The 25,474-nt window shown below is 43.0% G+C and overlaps 2 protein-coding genes across 6 annotated transcripts in view; one reads left to right on the forward strand and one right to left on the reverse strand.

Annotated features, from left to right (window-relative positions):
* Pde8a (phosphodiesterase 8A) overlaps positions 1–18,050 on the reverse strand; it is a 166,301-nt gene extending 148,251 nt beyond the window's left edge. For 4 of the 5 annotated variants that reach the window (XR_011706711.1, XM_071608578.1, XM_027955601.3 and 1 more), the window contains exon 1: positions 17,204–18,049. Coding sequence is in view for 4 of the 5 variants with exons in the window: in XM_071608578.1 (XP_071464679.1) it covers positions 17,204–17,410 (207 nt within the window). In the remaining variant the exon portion in view is untranslated. Of the gene's footprint in view, positions 1–17,203 lie in introns of all 5 variants that reach the window. The other variant, XM_071608579.1, reaches the window with a different exon arrangement.
* The window catches only part of Znf774 (zinc finger protein 774), a 596,184-nt gene that overhangs the window by 171,197 nt on the left and 399,513 nt on the right, over positions 1–25,474 (forward strand).

Here is a 25,474-nt window from a genome sequence, read left to right on the forward strand (position 1 = left end):
CAGGCCGCCGCCAGCGCCCAGAGCAGGCCCAGCGACTCGCCAGCATGGTGACCGCGTGACCCCAATTGGAGAGGGGGCGGAGCGGAGCCGCCACCCGCACCCGCAAGGTGGGCAGACCCGCGACCCAGTGGTACATGGGCGTGGTAGGTGGGGCAGGGCAGAGCCGCCGTTCGCGCTGGCAAGGTAAACAGACCTGTGACAGCCTGGCGGGTCAGGCCCAGTGGCTTGCCAGTGTGGTACACACATCACCCCAACTGGAGTAGGGGCAGAGCAGATCCTTCTGCCACGCCCGGATCAGGCCCTGCCGGTGTGGTGGTCACGTGACCCCAATTGGAGTGGGGGCGGAGCGGAACCGCCAACCGTGTCCGCAGGGCGAGCAGACCAGTGATCAACCTGCAGATCAGGCCCAGGGGTCCGCAGGCGTGGTAGGAGGGGCAGGGCAGATCCGCCGCCCGCGCCTCCAAGGTAGGCAGACCTACAACAGACCGGCGGATCAGGCCCAGGAGCCTGCCGGCGTGGTACAAACACCACCCTAATTGGAGTAGTGGCAGAGCAGAGTCACCGCCCGTGCCAGGAACAGGCCCAGCGTCCTGCAGGCGGGGTAGTCACGACACCCCAATTGGAGTAGGGGCAGAGCAGAGCCTCCACCCGTGCCCGAAAGGTGGGCAGATCTGCGACCGACCAGCGGGACAGGCCCAGTGGCCTGCCGGTACGACAGACACGTCACCCCATTTGGAGTAGGGGCAGAGTAGAGCCGCCTCCCGCACCTGCAGGGTAGGCAAACCTGCAACCGACCGGCGGATCAGGCCTGGTGGCCTGCTGGCGTGGTACACTCGTCACCCCAAACGGAGCAGGGGCAGAACAGAGCCGCCGCCAGCTCCCAGAACAGGCCCAGTGACCTGCCGGCGTGGTAGCCACGAAACCCCAATTGGAATAAGGAGAGAGCAGAGCCGCCGCCCGCACCTGCAGGAAAGATACGCAAGCAGTATGAAAAGACAAGGAAAGAAAGGACCACAAGCAATGCAGGTCAACGCAACTTTAGAAGAGGTAACAGCTGCAGCAGATGGAATGTCAGATAAAGAATTCAGGATATACATGCTCCAAATGATCTGGAGTATCAAGGAAGACATTAAACAGCAAAATCAGACAATGAAAGACCACTTCGACAACGAACTACGCAAACAAATCCAGGAAGCAAAGGAGCAACTATACAGGGAGATAGAGGTTATAAAAAACAAACAAACAGAAATCCTAGAAATGCAGGAAGCAATAAACCAACTTAAAAACTCAATGGAGAATACTACCAGCAGAGTAGAACACTTAGAAGATAGAACATCAGACAATGAAGACAAAGTATTTCAACTGGAAAAGAACATAGACAGCTCAGCAAGACTGTTAAGGAACCATGAGCAGAACATCCAAGAAATATGGGATAACATTAAGAGACCAAACTTAAGAGTCATTGGGATACAGGAAGGTACAGAGCTCCAAACCAAAGGAATGAGAAGTCTATTCAATGAAATAATACAAGAAAACTTCCCAGACTTGAAGAATGAGACAGAATCCCAAATCCTAGAAGCCTACAGGACGCCGAATGTGCAAAATCATAAGAGATCCACACCTAGACACATTATAATGAAGATGCCCAACATACAGAATAAGGAGAGAATTTTAAAAGCTACAAGAGAAAGGAAGCAGATTACATTTAGGGGTAAGCCAATCAGGATAACAGCTGATCTCTCAACACAGACTCTGAAAGCTAGAAGATCCTGGAATAACATATTTCAAACACTGAAAGAAAATGGGTTCCAACCAAGAATTGTGTATCCAGCGAAATTAAGCTTCAGGATGGAAGATGAAATTAAAACCTTCCACGATAAACAAAAGTTTAAAGAATTCGCAGCTAGAAAACCATCTCTTCAAAACATCCTCGCCAAAGCATTACAGGAAGAGGAAATGGAAAATAACAATGAAAACCAACAGTGGGAGGTAGGACAATAAAGGGGGGGGGGAATAATCAAAGAGGAAAACAAACCATGTTTAGTAACAGAAATAAACAAATATGGCTGGAAGAACAACACATATCTCAATAATAACCCTAAATGTCAATGGCTTAAACTCACCAATTAAGAGACACAGGCTAGTAGAATGGATCACAAAACAAGACCCAACAATATGCTGCCTACAGGAGACGCATTTGATAGGAAAAGACATACATAGGCTGAAGGTGAAAGGTTGGGAAAAATCATATCACTCATATGGACTTCGGAAACAAGCAGGAGTGTCCATACTCATATCAAATAAAATAGATTTCAAGCCAAAGTTAATCAAAAGAGATAAAGAGGGACACTACATACTGCTTAAGGGAACCATACAACAACAAGACATAACAATCATAAATATTTATGCCCCAAACAATGGTGCAGCTATGTTCGTCAAACAAACTCTTCTCAAGTTCAAGAGTCTAATAGACCACCATACCATAATCATGGGAGACTTCAACACACCTCTCTCGCCACTGGACAGATCTTCCAAACAAAAGTTGAATAAGGAAACTATAGAACTCAATAACACTATTAATAACCTAGACCTAATTGACATATATAGAGTATACCACCCAACATCAAGCAGTTACACTTTTTTCTCAGCAGCACATGGATCCTTCTCAAAAATAGATCATATATTATGTCACAGGGCAACTCTTAGACAATATAAAGGAGTAGAGATAATACCATGCATCTTATCTGATCATAATGGAATGAAACTGAAAATCAACGATAAAAGAAGGAAGGAAAAAGCATACATCACTTGGAGAATGAACAATAAGTTACTGAATGATCAATGGGTTATAGAAGACATCAAGGAGGAAATTAAAAAATTCTTAGAGATTAATGAAAACACAGACACAACATATCGGAATCTATGGGACACATTGAAAGCAGTTCTAAGAGGAAAATTCATTGCTTGGAGTTCATTCCTTAAAAAAAGAAAAAACCAACAAATAAATGATCTCATACTTCATCTCAAAATCCTTGAAAAAGAAGAGCAAAACAACAGCAAAAGAAGTAGAAGGCAAGAAATAATTAAAATCAGAGCTGAAATTAATGAAATTGAAACAAAAGAAACAATTGAAAAAATTGACAAAACTAAAAGTTGGTTCTTTGAAAAAATAAACAAAATCGACAGACCCTTAGCCATGCTAGCGAAGAGAAGAAGAGAGAGAACTCAAATTACTAGCATACGGGATGAAAAAGGCAATATCACAACAGACACTTCAGAAATACAGAAGATAATCAAAAACTATTTTGAATCCTTATACTCCAACAAATTAGAAGATAGTGAAGGCATCGATAAATTTCTTAAGTCATATGATCTGCCCAGATTGAGTCAGGAGGATATAGAAAACCTAAACAGACCAATATCAATTGAGGAAATAGAAGAAACCATAAAAAGACTACCAACTAAGAAAAGCCCAGGTCCAGATGGGTATACAGCAGAATTTTACAAAACCTTTAAAGAAGAACTAATACCAATACTTTTCAAGCTACTTCAGGAAATAGAAAAGGAGGGAGAACTTCCAAATTCATTCTATGAGGCCAACATCACCCTGATACCTAAACCAGACAAAGACACTTCAAAGAAAGAAAACTACAGACCAATATCTCTAATGAACCTAGATGCAAAAATCCTCAATAAAATTCTGGCGAATCGGATACAAAAACATATCAAAAAAATTGTACACCATGATCAAGTAGGATTCATCCCTGGGATGCAAGGCTGGTTCAATATACGGAAATCAATAAATGTTATTCACCACATCAATAGACTTAAAAATAAGAACCATATGATCATCTCGATAGATGCGGAAAAAGCATTCGACAAAGTACAGCATCCCTTTATGTTCAAAGCTCTAGAAAAACTAGGGATAACAGGAACATACCTCAATATTGTAAAAGCAATCTATGCTAAGCCTCAGGCTAGCATCATTCTGAATGGAGAAAAACTGAAGGCATTCCCTCTAAAATCTGGAACAAGACAGGGATGCCCTCTCTCTCCACTTCTGTTCAACATAGTTCTCGAAACATTGGCCAGAGCAATTAGACAGACGAAAGAAATTAAAGGCATCAAAATAGGAAAAGAAGAACTTAAATTATCACTATTTGCAGATGATATGATTCTATACCTAGCAGACCCAAAAGGCTCTACAAAGAAACTATTAGAGCTAATAAATGAATTCAGCAAAGTGGCAGGATATAAAATCAACACGCATAAATCAAAGGCATTCCTGTATATCAGCGACAAATCCTCTGAAATGGAAATGAGGACAACCACTCCATTCAAAATATCTTCAAAAAAAATAAAATACTTGGGAATCAACCTAACAAAAGAGGTGAAAGACTTATACAATGAAAACTACAGAACCCTAAAGAGAGAAATAGAAGAAGATCTTAGAAGATGGAAAAATATACCCTGTTCATGGATAGGCAGAACTAACATCATCAAAATGGCGATATTACCAAAAGTTCTCTATAGGTTTAATGCAATGCCAATCAAAATCCCAACGGCATTTCTTGTAGAAATAGAGAAAGCAATCATGAAATTCATATGGAAAAATAAAAGACCCAGAATAGCAAAAACAATGCTAAGCAGGAAGTGTGAATCAGGCGGTATAGCGATACCAGACTTCAAACTATACTACAGAGCAATAGTAACAAAAACAGCATGGTACTGGTACCAAAACAGACGGGTGGACCAATGGTACAGAATAGAGGACACAGAAACCAATCCACAAAACTACAACTTTCTTATATTTGATAAAGGGGCTAAAAACATGCAATGGAGGAAGGATAGCATCTTCAACAAATGGTGCTGGGAAAACTGGAAATCCATATGCAACAAAATGAAACTGAATCCCTTTCTCTCGCCATGCACAAAAGTGAATTCAAAATGGATCAAGGAGCTTGATATCAAATCAGAGACGCGCCGTCTGATAGAAGAAAAAGTTGGCTACGATCTACAGTCGGTGGGGTCGGGCTCCAAATTCCTCAATAGGACACCCATAGCACAAAAGTTAATAACTAGAATCAACAAATGGGACTTAATCAAACTAAAAAGTTTTTTCTCAGCAAAAGAAACAATAAGAGAGGTAAATAGGGAGCCTACACCCTGGGAACAAATCTTTACTCCTCACACTTCAGATAGAGCCCTAATATCCAGAGTATACAAAGAACTCAAAAAATTAGACAATAAGAGAACAAACAACCCAATCAACAAATGGGCCAAGGACCTGAACAGACACTTCTCAGAGGAGGACATACAGTCAATCAACAAGTACATGAAAAAATGTTCAACATCTCTAGCTGTCAGAGAAATGCAAATCAAAACTACCCTAAGATACCATCTCACTCCAGTAAGATTGGCAGCCATTAAGAAGTCAAACAACAACAAGTGCTGGCGAGGATGTGGGGAAAAGGGTACACTTGTACATTGCTGGTGGGACTGCAGATCGGTGCAGCCAATCTGGAAAGCAGTATGGAGATTTCTTGGAAAGTTGGGAATGGAGCCACCATTTGACCCAGCTATTCCCCTTCTTGGTCTATTCCCTAAAGACCTAAAAAGGGCATGCTACAGGGACACTGCTACATCGATGTTCATAGCAGCACAGTTCACAATAGCAAGACTGTGGAACCAACCTAGATGCCCTTCAATAGACGAATGGATAAAAAAAATGTGGCATTTATACACAATGGAGTATTACTCTGCATTAAAAAATGACAAAATCATAGAATTTACAGGGAAATGGATGGCATTAGAGCAGATTATGCTAAGTGAAGCTAGCCAATTCCTAAAAAATAAATGTCAAATGTCTTCTTTGATATAAGGAGAGTAACTAAGAACAGAGTAGGGACGAAGAGCAGGAGAAGAAGATTAACATTTAACAGGGATGAGAGGTGGGAGGGAAAGGGAGAGAGAAGGGTAATTGCATGGTAATGGAAGGAGACCCTCAGGGTTATACAGTGGAGGAGGTAGAGAGAGAGGAGGGGAGGGGAGGGGAGAGGTGGGGAGGGGGGAGGGTGGAGGACGGGAAAGGCAGCAGAGCACAACAGACACTAGTATGGCAATTTGTAAATCAATGGATGTGTAACTGATGTGATTCTGCAATCTGGGTATGGGGTAAAGGTGGGAGTTCATAACCCACTTGAATCAAAGTGTGGAATATGATATGTCAAGAAATTTGTAATGTTTTGAACAACCCACAATAAAAAATTTAAAAAAAAAAAAAAAACATTTAAAAAAAAAAAATAAAAAAAAAAAATAAAATGTACAAATCAAAAAAAAAAAATAAAAAAAAATAAATGTATTGTGTTCATCTACAACTAAAAATATTTTTTAAAAATACAATGTGGTACATACAACAATGGAATATTATTCAGTCTTCAAAAGGAACTCATTATAAAAATGGTATAATCATGAAGTCAAACATATTAAAATAAGCAACTGGATTATTAAAATATGACACATGGTATAACCCTTGACACCATTATGCTAAGTAAGATAAGCCAGTCACAAAAGAACAACTGTAAGATTCCACATAAAGGAGGTACCTTCAATAGTTGAGTTCACAGAGAATGGAGAATGGAGGTTGCCAGGGGCAGGAAAGAGAATTAGCAGTTATTGGTTAATGGATGTGCAATTTCAGTTTTTACAAGATGAAAAAGTTACAAAGATGGATGGTGGTGATGCTTGCATAAAAATGTGAATATATGGGGCAGTAGAGCGCTTGCCTCATACATGTGAGACAGTGAGTTCAAGCCTCAGCACCACATAAAAATAAATAAAATAAATATAAAGATATTGTTTCCATCTTAAAAAATCTAAAAAAATGTGAATATACTTTAGGTATACTGAACTGTATACCTAAAAATAGTTTAAGTAATATGCAGTATGCTTGAGGTTTTTCAAAATAAAATGTTTAAAATTCTAAAAACCACTGCAGAGACCTATGGCAGCCTTCTGAAGTACAGGAAATGTTCTGTCTTGATCTGAGTGATGGTCAACTGGGAGCATACATAGGTATAAATTCATCAAGCTGTACACTTAAGGATTTTGTATACTTTGTTGCCCACATTATACCATAATAAAAAATGTTTTAAATAAACAGCAATCAGAATAGGACTTTAAAGTGAGTATAATTAATATCCTCAAAGAGATAAGGGAGTATGTTGTAACCATAAAACATGAATAAGCAATTATGAAAAAAGAACAAACCATAAATCTTGAACACAAAACTAGTCAAATTTAAAAATTCAATGGGCTAAGGAGCTGTGTAGGCCTTGAGGAATGGATTAGTGAGCTAAAAGACTGAACCAAGACATCTTCCCAAAGACAGCATCCCAAAGACAGCATCAAGAGAGGAAGGAAAAGAAAGGCAGGAGGCATGCAGATCAAGCTGTGTCTAAATCCTCTCTTTTGGGAAGCTGCAAAAGGAAGAAGAGAAATGAGAGAAAAGGGGGGAAATATTTGAGTAAATAATAGCTAAATATTTCCTAGAACTAAAGAACAAATCTGTTTTTAAAAGTTTTTAATTACAGTTATTTAAAGCAATAAACGTGAATGGAAGGAAACACGCCACCATTTTATGAGAGGCTGTCTCCTGACCATGCAATTCAAGTAACTTCTTAGTGAACTTTGTTGTTTCCTGTATGTTTCAAGTTTCAGCAATAAACATGGTGGAATGAGTGAAATGAGGAAAAGTAAATGCTTACTTTTAGAAAACCTTTTAAAAAGGTTTTCTAAAAAACTCCCTAAACTCTCTCTCCTCTGGCATTTACCCTATGCTATTAAAGTGAACCTGTTTCTGTAGTTGGTCACCACAAACTTGGAGAGTTTCTGCTTCTTTAAGTCTTAAACAGGGAAAATAAAATCCCTCCTTTCTACCTCACAGGGGATGAGATGATGTACAAAAATAGCATCTGGCAAACCATAAAGCACTGTACAAATTGTGGCCTGTTATCACAGTCCTTCTAAGCCCGTAAACCCGAATCTCTGAGTCACCCTTCATTTCTCTACCCCTTCACTGCACAAATCCAATCTGTTCCAGCCTCTGTTCCTCCTTTGCTCATTTCCTCCTTTCCCAAATCACCTGGTCATACCTCCTGCTTGAACCACCGCCACAGGACCTGGTTGGTGCCCACCTCTAGCTTTTCTTCACTCACCACTGCAATTTCTGCCTAAAACTTAATCTTCATAAAACATGTTTATCCTATAACCACCCTGCTGAAAATGAAAGGCCTTTGGGAGCTTTCTGAGGTTTACAAGATAGACTTCAAACTCTTCATCCTGGTTTTCAGGCCTTCCTTTCTATCCCAGAAGCCTCCTCATGATCTCAAGCCACCATTTCCCTTGCCACCCTCTTCCCCCATTTTCCACTCACCCAAGTCCTCTTCTCAGCCCAGGTCAAAACCCTCTCTGCACCTCATGACCAATTCAGACCAAGCTCTTGCCTCCTCCTTATACATCAATTCCATCCCTCAAGGCCCATCAGTCACTTTCAGGTCAGAGACCTATCCAACTTCCCTAAAAAGTAAAATGGCAGAGTCTGGCACATTCCTCCTATATCCTCTATATTAGGCACTCAACCCATTAACCATTTAAATCCTTAAACTTTGTCTAACTGAAAAAATTTTTAACAAATTGTATATTTTATTTATTTATTTCTATGTGGTACTGAGAATCAAACCCAGTGCCTCGCATGTACCAGGCAAGTGCTCTACCACTGAGCCATAACCCCAGCTCCCTGTCTAACTGAATTTTATAATAATTGTTTCTTTGATTTTCTTCATAGCTTTAACATCTCTGGGTGTGCATATATTCCTATATATTGCTTAGCTATTAAGTTTTAAATAAAAATGTTTTTTTAAATAAAAAGAATTGTACTTTGCAAAATTCTTCCATAACTTGACCTTCTCTCAACATTAAGCTGAGATTGACCTATAGCTATACCTGAACCTATAATACATTTTACGGTGGTAAAGTATTCCTTTCTTTTTTTATATTATTTTTAAATATTTTTTTAATTGTAGATACAATACCTTTATTTTGTTTATTTATTTATTTTTTTTTTATGTGGTGTTGAGGTTGGAACACAATGCCTCACACATGCTAGGCAAACACTCTACCACTAAGCCACAACCCCAGCTCAAGTATTCCTTTCTTAAAAGTGTATCACAACTTGTTTTATCTTTTATGTTGTTGATGGACATTCTGGTTTATGGAAAAGTTTCAGACTTAAAACTATGCCACTATGCACATTCTAGTACACATTTCTAGTAAAGATGTGTAAGTGTTTCTGGGAGCAAAATTGGTAGGTCACAGAGTCACATGTTCACTTTCATTGTTGTTACTAAGTAACAACAATGGGTTTCCCTTAATGGTTGAAACAATTTACACCTCTAAGGACAGTGTCCAGGAATTTCTCAAAATACTGTCAGGCTTTTAATATTTGCCAATTTGGTAGATGTAAAACGTTATTTTGCTGTGGTTTTAATTTGCATTTCCCCCAATAACAATCTTTTCATAGAAGTATTAGGAATTTGATTGCCTCTTTAGTGAAATGCCTCTCCAAGTCTGCATCCATTTTTCAACTGGCTGTCTTTTTCTTATTGACTTATAAGAGCTCCTTATTTACTAACTGATTCATTGATTTACTTTAGAACTAAAGACAGAACTTTACCACTGAGCTACATCCCCAGCCCTTTTTATTTTTTAAGACAGTGTCTAAATTGCTGAGGCTGACCTGGAACTTGAAATCCTCTTGCCTCAGCCTCCCAGAGTTGTTGGCATTACAAATGTTGGCCACTGTATCCAGCAGTTCCAAATATATTTTAGATACTAATCCTTTATTGACATTAGGTACTAAAAATATGTTTCTTCCAGTCAGTGGCTCTCCTTTCCATTCTCTTTTGATGAAAAGTTAATATACTGAATTTATTGACACTTTCCTTTATGGTTAATCCCTTGTGTAACTTGCTCATTAATAAGTCCTTCCCTACCCAGAGATTATTATGTTTACATTTCCTTTTGATTAAAAAGTGTTAAAAACTTCAAAAGGAAAGTTACATAAATAAATGATCAATAACCACATGAAAAAGTACTCAAAATCACCAACCACCAAGGAAATGCAAACAAAAACCACAACGAAATACCATCCTCTGGTACAAAAAAAAAAGGATACTGAGAAAATGATCAATCCTTGCATGTGATAATGTCTTAGAATTCACAAAACACTTTCACAGAGATTATTTTAAGTAATCCTCATTACAATCCAGGTATTCTAACCTCATTTTACACTTGAGAAAACCCAAGATCAGAACTTACCAAATATCACATGGCCTAAACCTAAGTCTCTGGCTCCTATTCCTGTATTCTTAAACATCTCACTGGGGAACTGCTTCAAACTCCAAACATCCCAGGATAACATGGGAACTTTTGAGCTCTTCCACTAGCAAAGTGAGAGAGCAGCCATTCTGTAGTGACAGAGATGAACTCAACAGACCAAAGGTGCATTTTTCAACCCATACAGAATGAAAGCACTGGCAAGCCCACCATCCTAGAGTTCCTTGAGATCATGCTCAAAGTTCAGGGAACTTTGCAATATCCTTCTGGTCTGTGTGGATGGTCAAACTGCACATCACGCCTGTAGCTAAGAAACTGCAGCACAAAACTTGTCAAAACAATGCTCTAACATGATATTTCACCACTCTTCTTACCAAACAGAGCATAACAAAAGTAGAACAGAAGGAGGGTACCTAGGAACACTGCTCAACCTGAACACTGCCAAAACTAGAGGCAAAAGTTTTTCTAATAACCCCAAAGATTAATCACTGGCTCAAGGATATTCTGGCTTTTTCTTAAAATACACACAACAATACCCTAATAATTTTTGTTAAATATAAACAAGGTGATAGACCTGGGGAACATGAAGCCCTGACAGCCTCAAAGACTAATGTATTTATCCAAGTATTTGCTAAGTATGCCAAGCATTTAGGAACTGAAATAAAACCAGGGCATAGTCCTTACCCTTAAGTAGCCTACAATCTAGGAGAAGACCCCAAATAGTAATTCTAGGCTTACAAAGGTTACAGGGGGTCAAGTTCCCAAGAACACAGAAAAGAGTGCAAGCCCAGCCAGGGGCTCAGGAAAATTTCCAGCTGGCCTTTAATAACTCTTGGAGGATGCCAACATGCAGGCCTAAGGAAAAGGCACTTCTGGCAGAAGTCAGTGGGAAGAATCAGCTCCTGGCTAAGGAAGGCTGTCTGTAGCCTGAGCAGGAGGGAGAAGGGAAAGAGACCCAAGGATTCCCCACCAACTGGTGTTTCAGACAACAAAGAGGAAAGACCAGAGAGTGTCACAAGATGGTTAATTTCAGGAGTTAACTGGAATAGGGCTGAAGATGTTACAACTTCCACAAACCCAGGAGCCTAAGATAGGGCTATAACCAATTTTTTCACAAAGACTTAAAATCCTGGTGATGCAAATTCAGAATGACTGCTTTTTAAGCAGTCACCTAAAGCCTAAGAGAGGGCCAGAGAATGGAAGATGCAATGCAACCTAGGTAGTTATCGGCACAACCAAATGATGAGGGCCAGGAACAATGGATTTGATCCCAGCTTAAATGTATGACCCTGGGAAAGTATCTAACCTAGTATCTGCCTCATCTGCAAAAGGGGAAATGATGCCAGCCACCCACAGGGTTTCAAGGATTAAATGAGAACATCTGAGATACATCTAGCAGGGTGCTTAAAACATAAAGGGTATCTAAGAAATGGTGATATTACTAATAAAATAGTTTGCACTCTAAGAACTTGAGGGTCCATTGCCTCCTACTGCCTCACTGTACTAAAAAACCAGGCTGAAGCCACAGCCCTTGGGCAAAACTAAGGGCTTACTCATATCCTAAGTAACTTCTCTTTCTGTTTTGTTTAATTTATATATATATATAAATAATTATATATATTTTATATATATATATATATTCTGTCCTTTAATGCATTTTATTTTATTCTGAGACAGCTGTCTCGCTCTGTGGCCTCACATCTTGACCCTTCTCCTGTTTAAGAACCCAGTCCAAATGGGCAAGCCATCCAAAGGAAACCAGTGTCACAAGCCACTTCAAAGGGAACACTGGTTCAAGAAGGGACCACAGGCCCCATCACCACCCTCACTTCAACAAAGAAAGAGTCCATCCAGGTTGTGCTGGGGTGGGTCTGAGGTGAAAGAATTATGACATAATGTACATCTTGAAAATCACACTTAAAGTTATGGTGGTAATGATAGCAATATATATATATATATATATATATATATATATATATATATATATATATATGAATGATATAAATACAAAACATTTTATGTATATACTGGAATTTAAGAAAATGTAAAAAAAAAAATCTTTGTAGTTAAGCATGTTGAGACAGTAAGATCCTATATACTAAAAGGCACCATGCAATGATAAAACTCACCACCATGAACTCTAGAGATACATTATAGTCATTTATGATAGGAGCGGAAAGTTAGGTCTCATTTTCTCAATTATACTTTCAGAAGAAAACTTTCAATAATTCCATAGATCTGTCAAAGGTCAAAAGATCTCTAGGTGGAGAAACAAAATCAGTCTCAGTCTCTCTCTCTCTCTCTCTCACACACACACACACACACACACAATTAGTTTAGGTGAATATAAAAATGTGATTAATCTACTTATAAATTCAGAATAGGCAACCAGGTATGATGGTGTATGCCTACAATCTTAACAATTGGAGAAGCTGAGGCAGGAGGATCTGGGTAACTTAGTGAGACCCTGTCTCAAAATAAAACAAAATTTAAAAACCAGACAACAAACTGTATTCAATAGCTAAGAAATACTGAGAAACCACTGAACTTTGTTTCTAAAATGGCTAGTTTGGCTAGTTTTATGGAGGAAAGGGGGCTGGTAGGAAAAAGCAAGGAGGCAGACTGGAGAAAGAGAGGAAGAGATAATGAAAAAGAAAAGCCAATGGAGAAAAAGAATCAAAGAAGCAAAAGGGAGCATAGTCTGACAAGCTATGAGTGAGCATTCTCAGCGAGCCCTCAAAGATATGAACACTTGGTCAGAGTTTAGCATTGCTGCATCTTATCAGTCACCTGTGGTGTACTACCCACCCAGCTGCACTAATCCTTAGAGCTTTATAGAGAAATTGATGCTGCTCACTAGGGTGGAATAAAAGATTTTACTGAAGAGAGTTTTCTACAAAACAAATCCAAACTATAGGAAAACTGGTTTCTCTTTCTCCTTTAGATGAGCTAGGTAGATTTTCCACTGATTCACACAATCCTCTAATTCAAGGAATGTTTATAGAAGGCCTACTATGCTTCAGGCCTGGGGGACACAGCAAAACAATTGTGACTGCCACCTCATAAAGTTGATCAGTGAGACTCTGAGCAGGGTGACTAACCATTTAGCAGTGCACCGAGAGTTTGTAAAAAGCAAGGGAGGATAAGCCTAGGGTTTCCTCTAGCAGGCCTTCCCCTACACATGAACATTTCAAGGGCAATTTGAGTCCTAGCTAAGGAAAAGGGAAATGGAGTAAATCACAGACTGACAAGAAAATATTGAAATGTTACAGTTAAAGCTCACACTGATTAAAAATAAACAAAACTATGAGTGTTCAAACTGAACACAGCACTCATTATCTGTAACCACACAGACTATAACTCCTGAAATGAATAAACAGTCAGAGAGTATTTTTAGTAATACTTAAAAAAGTTCATAGAGCCATCCCAGCCTAATGTACTACAAGATCCTACAGTACCTTTGGAATCATTAAGAAGTAAATTACATTTGTTGAGTTTTACTGTTAGGTGTATTTCCTGTACTTTGAATACTGGTATCTCAAGTAAGCAATCAGGTCTTAACATGGGCCTACCCAAGATATACCTCAAGAAAAGTGCTCCATAATCAAACAAGTTGGGGAAATGCTGTACACACTAAACACCACTTGAGATTCATGGGCTATTTTAAGAAATTAAGTTCTCTGACAAGTCCTGTATGAAAAAAGTTAGCTAAACAGTTTGAGCCAGTATTTTCCAAACTGATTTGACCATGGAACCGGTTTGTTTTTGTTTTTGTTTTTTTTTTTTTTTTTTTTTTTTTGTGTGTGTGTGTGTGTGTAATACTTATTAACAGGTCACAAACTGCTCCATTGACCGTGTATGAGATACTTTATAGTATAGGGCACATACTGTTTAATCTGAAAATGCATTTAATTATCAATCTCCTCACTACTAAGGAACTGCCATTTACTACATGCTACAGAAATAGAAAAACTTTTCCCACTGAATTTGTTGAAATCCACTCAAATATATACTGAAGTTTCAAGAAGAAACTTTTACTGAACTAAAAGTAGATCTTGGGGGCTGGGGTTGTAGCTCTGTGGCAGACGGCTTGCCTCGCATGCGTGAGGCCCTGGGTTCAGTCCCCAACACCACACAAAAATAAACAAAAATAAATATATTATGTCCATCTACAACTAAAAAAAAGATTTAAAAAAAACTGGATCTTGGGGTGATAATATAAAGAAACTCAAAACAATTGTATAATAATTTGAGCTTGCTAGATTGCAAGAAGTTTATCTTTTTCTCTAACATGTAATTCTCAATTTCCAGAGTATATGTATATCTTAATTTTAATTGAAAAAATACTGAACTTTGGGCTGGGGTTGTAGCTCAGTGATATTACACTTGCCTAGCACATGTGATCCTTGACACCACATAAAAAAATTAATAGGGGCTGGGATGTGGCTCAAGCGGTAGCGCGCTTGCCTGGCATGCGTGCGGCCCGGGTTCGATCCTCAGCACCACATACAAAGATGTTGTGTCCGCCGATATCTAAAAAATAAATATTAAAATTCTAAAAAAAAAAAAAATTAATAAATAAAATAAAGGCATTTTGTTCATCTACAGTTTAAAATTTTTTTTAAAAAAATACTAAACTTTAAAAAAGCTATTTACCTCTGCCATATTGCCTGTTATACTCAAAAACGAATATCTGTAACTGAGAAATGGTATCAGATGTACAACTCATGAATAACAAGTATGGGAGGGACTATTATGTCTGTGATTGTATTGCTGATATTTATAATCTGACTTTTCCTCTGGAAATATCTTAATTTTTACCTTAGAGGCTTTATGGAATCAAATTATAGTAACTGAAAAAGTATAATCGTTCAGTGAACAATTTAAAAAGTACTAAACATTTGTTAAGCCCCTACTATATGCATGCCACTGGATTAGGCACTGTAAGGATGAATTTATTTTCTGGGCCCCCAAAAAAGGAAATGGTCTGCCAAGGTAGCAGAATATCTGAAATGAGGACTCTTAGAAACTCAGGGATCTACCAGCATATGGAGTAAATTGCTGCACTGGAGAAGCTTACAAGATACCTAAGTGAATTTAAGGACATCCAGGCAGCCATAAAAAGACCTGTAAGAATCAAATCCTTCTTACTAAAAGGGTTACTCTGGTAGTCTAAAAGTTCAATATTACTTAATGTAAAATAATCAATGTGAGATTTGGGTCAAAAGCTTGAAAGTTGTTAAAGTTTTCATGTTAAGCTTCACCTGTGTAATTATGCTTTTCTTTTCTTTTTTAAGCTAGTTAGGTTTAATGCAAAAGTTTCCCGCTGACAATTAAAAGCAGTGTGGCTTAATAATCTAATAATCACAGGTTTCTTCAAAGAATCTATTGAAGGAATTCAACTTCTGGTAATGAGAACAAAGTGGAATATTCACTTATAGTAAGGGAGAGGTGAGAAATCATTTCAGTTATGCAACACTGAAAAAAAACTTTTCCTTTTCATAGAGACAAAGCAGAAATTTGTACTAGAAATTGAAGACAGGGGGCTGGAGTTGTGGCTCAGTGACAGGCACTGGGTTTGATCCCCCACACCACATAAACATAAACAAATAAAACAAAGGTATTGTGTCCATCTACAATTAAAAATATATTTAAAAAAATAAAATAAAGGTTCATCAACAACTAAAAAAATATATATAAGCAGTGAGTCCACACACAACTGGAAAAAAATTTTAAAAAAAGAAATTGAAGACAATAAGTGATCAAACTACATCCTTCCAATTTGGGAGATTTACCTGTTCTCCGTAATCAAGGAAATAAAAATTTCTGCCAATGACTCTTAAAAATGGGTAATGATGAGACTAAAAATTTCTGCCAATGACTCTTAAAAATGGGTAATGATGAGACGGATGATATTCAACCATCTGCAGCCAAGCCCACCAAAGTTTTCTGTTTTACTACTTTAATAAAACATAAACCAGTGCATGAGTGCTAGCTCTAAAATTCCAAACCAGAGAACTGGAAAACTGCTGCTAGGTATGTTAATGAACTTTCTTCGCCCCCCCACCACCACCTTTTATATTTCCTTTAGAAAACCTTAACTAAGTCTAAAAACTTTGACAAAGCGCAAGCCAAGGCAATACGTGCTGGAGAAGACATGCAATATTTAAAAAAAGGAAAAAAGAAAAAACTGTCACAAAAGGTCCCAGAGAGACTGTTCAATAAAAGATCAACTTCGTTCTACTGAATGTTTCAAAAATCGCATTTCGGATAGCATTTTCTAATTACATTCACTTTAAATACAATATGTATGCTAATAAACGTGAACCTCAAATACATGTGCAATGAAGCAAAACTGATGTTGTTCCAGATTACATTTTAATAGTCCCAAAGAAAATGGAAAATTGCGCGTCCAAAGCTGACAGAGGGAAAACTCCGGATGACAAGGGTTCTACGCCCTACACAGGATCAGCCGCCCTTCCCTTCCTACCACCGGCACCTCAAGGGGCGCGCCAGAATGCCCTGAGTGTTCCCTCCAGGGGGAAACTGATTCTGGTGCCTCCGCTGGCCCTGCTGCTCCAGGAGTTGGGTCTGACCCAGGAACCAACCCCGCGCTTAGGATGGCGTCCTAGGCGCAGCCCGGTAGATCCGGGGCCAGGGACTGGTGGGTCCTCTAGGCGCTGCGGTCCGTCGAGGCCATCCAACGCCCGGCAGGGGCACCGCGGCGTGAGACGGCGCCCACCCACCCTTGGGGGAAGCTGCCGCTCGCCGCCCGAGTGTCACCGCGCACCGGCCCGCCGTCCCTTACCTGCGCGCCGGTGCCGTCGCGAGCCTCGTTCTCCGCGCGGCCGGCGCCGCGGGGCCTGGGCTGGGCGTCCCTCTTCGAGTAGTGAGGGAGGAGCGGCCGAACGGACGGCTGCCGCGGCGCCGCAGGGACCGGCGCGTCCTCAGCCTCCTTGCCGCCGGGATGTGCTGCCCGGCTCTCGGAAATGCGGATGCTCGGCGCGCAGCCCATACTGGCGGCGGCGTGGCGGACACGCTGGCGGCGGCGGCGGCGGCCGCGGTCCGGTCAGCAAACGGCCCGCCCGGCGCCACGGGGCCGCCGCGGGCGCCGTGTCATCGCCGCTTCGGCGGGCGGCGGCGAGCGGGGTCTCGCGTCAGGCAGAGCGGCCGCCCTTTTATCGCGGAGCGGGCGCGGCGGCGGCAGCGGCCGCGGGGAGGGGGCGCTGGGGCGGGCGGCGCTCCGCGGCCGCCCCTCCGAACATGCCCTTCCTGAGGCGGGGGCCGCCGCCTCCCTCACATCGCCGCGCTCGCTGCGCCGCGCCGCGCTTCCGGGGAATTTCGGGGAGGAGATCTGCGCTCTCCCAGCTCCAGCAGACAGCCCGCGCCGCGCTGGCAACGCCGCCCTCCGGAGCGCCGCGAGGCCCGAAGAGATGCTCTCCCGCCTTGCTGGTCACTGCGCCGCCGCAGCGGGGTTCGACCCCGCCTGTCGGTCCGCCGCCCCGCGAAAAGGACCCCTGGGTCTAGCGACGGTGGGGGACCGCTGTTCACTTGCTCCTGCTGACAGGACTGAGGAGCCAGCGGTGGCAGCCGGACGGTGAACGAAGCAGCTGGCTATGGCGGGGCCTGGGGCCGCGCCGTCGAGGAGCGCAGAGCGGCTGCGCGCGGCGGGAGTTGCACGCGGCGAGGCTCGGGCTCCGGCTCCGGTTCAAGTTCCGGGCCGGGTCTTACAGACAGTACGCCGCGCCCAGCCCCCAGCGGTGACCTCCAGCGGCTGCTGGCGTCAGTGCAAAGCTGCTGGGCGCCCGCCGCTTCTTGGGGCTCCGCCCGCAACTGAGCATGCGCAGCCAGCCCAGCGAAGGGAAAGAGACTTGCCCAAGGATACACAGCCTTCTTTGACTCAGGGTCATTAGAACCTAGACCTGCAGGTTCCGTCCCCGCTTGTAACTTCAAGGCTGCATGACGTTCGTGTCACTGAGCCTTGGAGCTGTCATCCGGCATGCTGTTCCTGAATGCTACTCCGCTGCCCCGCACGCCCAGAACTGATCCCCACGCTCGGTGCTGCACCGGCGTGAGGCGGCCGCGGGACTGGGTACCTACTGTGCGTGGCAGGCTGGAACGCGGTCCTCTCCTAACCAAAGGACTAGGCCTGCCATAGGAGACCCCCAGGGCTCCTTTATTTGCAGAATCAGAATCTGGGGAGGGGCTCACGCTGTGCAAGACTGGGATGTCTGAGGACCCCAGGAGCATAGTCAGAACAACGCGCTACCACCATCTGTGTGACCCTGGGCAAGTCACTTAACCTCTCTGTGACTGGGGTTCCTCCCCTGCCAGCTGGAGGACGGCGCTGCTGGAAGTCCATCACGTATTTCAGAGCGAGTTACTTTGGAGCTTCCTGCCTTCTGGGCGCTCTAGGTCCACTGAAACACCCCCCACCCCTCCACCCCTGGCGCCGCCCCGGACTCTTGCTTCCCTTTCTGTGTCCACATCTTTTCCAGCGCCGCGGTGGAAGGCTGCGGCTTCCTCCCAGACCCACTCTTGTAAAGACCCTGAGGCTGCCGGGCTGGAGTACAGTTGCTGTGGGGGTGGCTGTCAGAGGACTCTGGTGCCCGATACCCCGCTGCAAACTTGACGCCACTCGAGCCTGGTTCTTCCTGGCCTGGGGAGAGCACCGAACGGTTTCCCGACGGCGGCAGAGTAAAAAGGTCAGCCCGAGGGTAGCTCTGTGCAATTCTCCCTCTTTACTGGCCAAACTGGCCCAAACCACCAGCACGTGGCTCCTTTTTCAAGTTAAACCACATTAAGCAATATTTATGCCTCCCTATCTTAAAATTACCATTGGCTTGATGAAGATGTCTTAAAAATAGGAAAAGATTTTTAATGTCACCCCGTTTCATTTTTTCACCTATATATATAGTAGAGTGTTTTCAGCCTTGACCAGTCATTTTAGAAGGTAATTTTTCCGGATAGAGTCTAGATCTCTGTAAATAGTGATTCCTGCAGAAAATGCTTTGAGTCACCTAAGTTCATAGAAGTCCAACTCGCTCTCTCTTTTCCCCTCTCCCCCTAGAAGTCTGGCCTTGAGAACTCTGAGCGCTGACCTTGCAGCCTCCGAGGCTCCAGACAGCTCCAGTCCTCTTGGCCCTCCCCTCTCAGGCCAGACCTCCTTCCCTGCCTCTCCAGAGCCTTATGCTAATGATGGGGGTAGGGTCTAGGGCAGCTTGTGCTCCGCCCCTCACCTCACTGACCACTTGGCTGCCTTCTTGTCCTCTTGAGCTGGTCATTGACCCTCTGTTCCCAAAAGCTGTGTTTACTGTTTCGTGCTCTGGAGTATGGATCCCAGACAGTAAAGGTAGGAATCATCTGCCTGCTTCTGGGCACACACAAAAATGCAGAACCCTAGCCTGGGGAACTCCAGACATCACAGCTCCAACCACCTGAAAACAACCCAACCCACTCTTTCCCCAGCTGTAAATTGCATCTGGAGGTCCCTGCACACTACCCTGTGAAAGGAGTTTCCACTGCCTTCAGTGACCTTTACCACAAAGTGACCTTTACCACAAAGAATCACACTAACAAAAGTAACCCAAGCCTCCCTGGATGTAGCACCACCCAGCTTCTCAGACTCCAGAGTAGTCAGAGGCCTCCCAGGCTGAGTAAAGAATCCTACCCCTCCATGTCTGTCAGTGGTAGCCTTGGGCTCCTGTAGCACCTAGAGCACAATCCACCAGCAGTCTCAATCCATTCACTTGGGGACTCCAAACAGAGCAGCTGGACCCCCACAAATAAATTGAATATCTATTTCAGTTCTTACTCCAGGACTCATGCATGAGGTTAGTGGGGCTGGGAAGGGAAACAAACCTCGGGGCCTAGGCCCAGTCTCCTTCCTGCCTAGCTAATGGCCACAGTTTTTTATGTTACAGGTCAGTCCATTCCCAGGAGACTCAGTGCTCAAGGCCCTCTTTGCCAGATCATTAGACACATGAGAATGCTGGGTCCCAGACAGTCTTGGCTTCTACTTCCCTATGTTGCCACTTGTTCCCCACCCCCACCCCACTGAACTGTACTGGAGGCCGCCCAAGGAGGAACTTTGGCACCAAGGTCTGAATCCCCACCCTGCCCCCTCCTAGACCTTGGGTTGCTAACTTCATCTCTCTGAGCTGCTTTTCTCCACCCTAAATCTAGGATTAATGGTATCTACCTCACAGAGATTAAGTGGGCTAACCAATGTCAAATGCCTAGAATAACTACTGAGTCCCCTGTGCCTCAGCTTCCCATCTCCCTTTGGGAACATTCAACATCACCTTCTTTGGCCTAGACTGCTAAAAAACAATGGAAGGAATAAAATTACCATGAGGATCAATATCCCCATGAATCTATGATTTCCAACTTCATCAGGTTCTTTTCCCTAACTTTCAAAATTTTATATAACATATTTTTTAAATGATCATCATTTTAAAGTGGGACATGGTGGTACACACCTGTAATCCCAGCTAGTGGAGAGACTAAAGTGGGAAGACCACAATTCTAGGCCAACTAGGGCAACTTAGACCCTGTTTCAAATTTTTAAAAAGTCATTGTTTTTAAATGACATAGCCTTCAATTTACACATGAATACATGATGGAACAAATAGTAAAACATTCAAACTAAGCAAAGGTATATTAAGTGTGCAGAAGCAAAGGAAACTCTCTCCCTTCTCCTTCTCCTCCCCCCACCCTCTTATAGAGATAATTATTGCTAATAGTTTGGACTATACACTTCCAGACCTGTCACAACATTAAATATGTTTTACATATACACACACACATACACACACACACCACCCATGCATACACATATGTACCTATTACAATATTACAAACCAGACTTCAGTGAACATCCTTGAATGTTGTTTTGTGGAATCTTTAAAGTGGAATTGCTTAATCTAAAGGTGTGTACCCCACCTCTGAGCTCCAGAAGGGATGAAGGGAAATAAAATCAGAGAGTGCCCTGCTGCAGCTGAGAGATTGCCTGTCCTCTCTGCCCCTAGAAAAGGGGGTCTAGCCAAACCCAGGGGCAAGCCTCTCTTGGTCATCTTCTTCAGATTCATTAGCCTCCTTATTTTTACTTCTTGATATCCCCCAAAGCTTTATAAAGTGTTTTATAATGTTCCAGCCTTTTTCAGGTAAAGAAAGGACTGGGAAGGCTGGAGTTGTGGCTCAGTGGTGGAGTGCTTGCCTGGCATGTGTGAGTCTCTGAGTTTGATCCCCAAGACCGAATATAAATAAATAAAAGATCCATTGACAATTAAAAATATTTTTTTTAAAGGAAGGACTGGGAGACCACCTTTAGGCCAAACCATAAGTAAGGAGCAGTGCCCCCTGGGAGCCAGAATGGTGAGAGAGTGAGACCCCAGGAGAATGCATCATCTATCTCCAAAATTCATGGGTGTATATGCAGTCCCCCCTCTATTTGGCTCCAGACCTTGGTTCTTAATAGTTTGTTTACCTAGAGCCATTGTGTCAACTCAGTGTGGGCTCCCTTTCTCAAAATGGCCTTATTAACTCCCACAGTCTCAGACTTCTCCACCTCCAGCAAAAGGCTCTGTCCCTAATGCCTGCCAACGGGCCCTGCTCTGTGGCTCCATCTACTCTTTCCTACAAGGCAAGGGGGCCCAATTCTCCATGGGCTTAGGAGCCCCAGGCCTCCACCTGCACAGCCCCATGACTATACTATTGATTTCCACCCCAAAAAACAAGTTCCCTGTCCCAAGTGTTTTTTTTTTTTTTAAGAGAGAGAGACTTTTTTAATATTTATTTTTTAGTTTTCAGTGGACACAACATCTTTTTTATTATGTGGTGCTTAGGATCAAACCCAGCGCCCCGCGCTTGAGCCACATCCCCAGCCCCTGTCCCAAGTTCTTTTTTTTTTTTTAAAGAGAGAATTTTTTAATATTTATATTTCAGTTTTTGGTGGATACAACATCTTTATTTCATTTTTATGTGGTGCTAAGGATCGAACCCAGCGCCCCGCGCATGCCAGGTGAGCACGTTATCGCTTGAGCCACATCCCCAGCCCCCAAGTTCTTAATATGTAATGTTCGAGGACATGTCTATCACTGCCCCCCTGGAGCTGACTCCCATGCAGTCGGGAGCACTTAGAAGAACTTCTACTCTTGGTTTAATGTTTTGATGTTACCATCTTGGGAATGGATGGTAATTATTAATTATTATTAATTATCATTAATTATTATCAATAATTATTATTGAACACAGAGGCTCCACATCTTCATTTTGCCCCGGACCCCACAAATTATGTAGCAGATCCAGCTTACCCCCCCTCAAAAGTGCACTGCTCAGGTGGATATAGGAAAGAGAAGCAGGGTGGCAGTGTGTGGAGTTCCTGTGGTGGTTCAGAAGAACTTCATGGAGTCTGCTTAGGCAGGTCATGTTGGATCTAATATCAAGAATTCTCAGCCAGGCTTGGTGGTGCACGCCTGTTATCCCAGTGGCTAGGGAGGCTGAGGCAGTAGGATTGCAAGTTCAAAGCCAACCTCAGGAACTTAGTAAGGCACTATGCAACTCAGTGAGACCCTGTCTCTAAATGAAATACAAAAGGGCTGGGGATGTGGCTCAGTGGTCGTGTGCCCCTGAGTTCAATCCCCAGTACCAAAAAAAAAAAAAGAACTCTCTCCTCACTCTGCACCAGGCCCAGTCCTTGCACCTCACTCAATTGACCCTGCTGTGTGGGCCAGGCCTCAGAGACCACCCTCTGGAAACATGCCACACGGGGGGCCAGTGAGGCACTGAGGCCCCATAACTGGATGGACAGAGGCAGGACACCCATACTCCTCTAGCTCTTGGTCTTCCTCTTGGAGGAATCTCCTTCCCCACCTCTCCAGTCTCCTAACTGGCCAGCCTGAATCTTTCTACCAAATGCTACCTGAAAAGTTTGGGTTCTGGGACTGGGTTCTCTGTTGGCCACTCCTCTGTGAAGGTATTAGTAGGGGCACAGGGTTTCCTGGCCTGGAGGAGAAGTTAAGATAGCCCCAGTATGGGACCTGGGACAGCAGTGACACCTGTCAGTGTGATAGTATTGGACTCCCTGTCAAGCATTTCACATGTGTTACCTCATTTCATTCTTCTTAACAGTCAGGTGATTGTTCTTATCTCTCCCACTCCTTCATTCCCCTTACCCTATTTTGTAGAGAAGGACACTGAGGTTTTATAGAACCAGGGATGCTGCAGGTCTTTAATAAAATCCAATATCCTTGGGCTGGGGTTGTAGCTCAGTGGTAGAGCACTTGCCTAACACATGTGAGGCATTGGGTTAAATTCTCAGCACTGCATATAAATAAATAAAGTCCATCAACAACTAATTTAAAAAAAAAAAATCCAATGTCACCCTTTATAAAGACTCTTTTTTTTAGAGAGAGAGAGAGAGAGAGAGAATTTTTTAATATTTATTTTTTAGTTCTCGGCAGATACGTCTTTGTTTGTATGTGGTGCTGAGGATCGAACCCGGGCTGCACGCATGCCAGGCGAGCACGCTGCCGCTTGAGCCACATCCCCAGCCCTATAAGGACTCTTAAAAACAGAAAGATGTTACTTGTCATAGTGGTGCAGGCCTGTAACCCCAGAAACTTGGAAAGCTCAAGCAGGGAGATTGAAAGTTCAAGGTCAGTCTGGGCAATTTAGCAAGACCCTGTCTCAAAGTGAAAAGGGCTGGGGATCTAACTCAGTGATAGAGTATTTGCCTAGCATGCAGGATGCCCTGGGTTTGATCTCCAGTAAAGGAAGGAAGGAAGGGAGGGAGGGAGGGAGGAAGGGGCTCCTTTAATACAGAAAAGATAGCCAGGGGTGGTAGTGCATGCCTATAATTCCAGTGACTAAGGAGACTGAGGCAGGAGGATCATAAGTTCAAGGCTAGCCTCTGCAACTTAGGGAGACCCTGTCTGAAAATAAAAAATAAAAAGGTTGGAAGGTTGGGGATGCAGCTCAGTGATAGAGTGCCCCTGGGTTCAATCTCCAATACAAAATAATAATAATAATAATAATAATACAATGAGGACTACTTCCAGCTAAGAGCTTTTGAGATATTTATTAATAGGGAATCACTAGACCGACTCTCACAGCTGGAACTCAGCAGGACTACTTATGAAGAGTATTCCAACCCCAAGAAACACTTCACTGGAGCATTTGGCTAATGGAATCAGGGATAAATAAAACAAAGGGCACTTGCTATCACAAGTTCTACGTCAGCCTCTGCAACTTAGGGAGATCCTGTCTCAAAATAAAAAATAAAGGCTAGTGAGTTAGCTCAATGGTAGGATGCCCCTGGGTTCAGTCCCCAGTACCAAAAAGTTTTTTAAATCACAGCAAATGCCGGGTACTATGTGGACCACTATGTGGACTATTGTATGGAACCTAAGTTTCCTCAGGCCTCACCTGATGACATATAACCCATATTTTGTTAGCTCTTCCCCCATCTTCTAACCTAGGTCTCTGACCTCTTGCAAAACTTCAGCCAGTTATTTCTGGGTATGTCTGAGAAGAGGTAAGGTTTGTTATCTCCACCCCAGTGGCCTATGCCAGGTTAGTGGTTGGACCCCAGGCACTGACTCTGATGCTGGGAAATCTGAGGCTCCATAGTCCTCAAGAACCTGAAGCTCTTCAGTGTCAGGCACCACTTAGACATAACACACTCACAGGGTGGCCAACTCTGTCTCCATTTTAATGTTGAAAGTCCTGCATTCAGGAAACCCCTCAGTCCTAGGCAAACCAGGATGGCTGCCCATCCTACACCTTCTTCACAGCCTTCCTCCCCTGTAGTCCTATGTGGAAGTCCCACAGTGTCTCCTAGGCTCTGCAGGTCTAGATCTTGTAGAATTTATATCTGGGCAAGTAGCCCTTCCAGTTCTGTCCACAGACTTCCTCTTGGGGACTCAGACTCACACCCACACCATGGCAGGACACAGAGATACCAGAGCTGGGCTGGCTTCCCCATTCTCCTGCCTCATACAAGATACATGCTTCTTCTCAGTCTTTCTGCCATCCCCCCATAGCACAGGCTGCATAGAAACCTCTGTGTCTAAATCTC

The sequence above is a fragment of the Marmota flaviventris genome, chromosome 2 (assembly GCF_047511675.1).
Source record: "Marmota flaviventris isolate mMarFla1 chromosome 2, mMarFla1.hap1, whole genome shotgun sequence".
Lineage (NCBI taxonomy): Eukaryota > Metazoa > Chordata > Mammalia > Rodentia > Sciuridae > Marmota > Marmota flaviventris.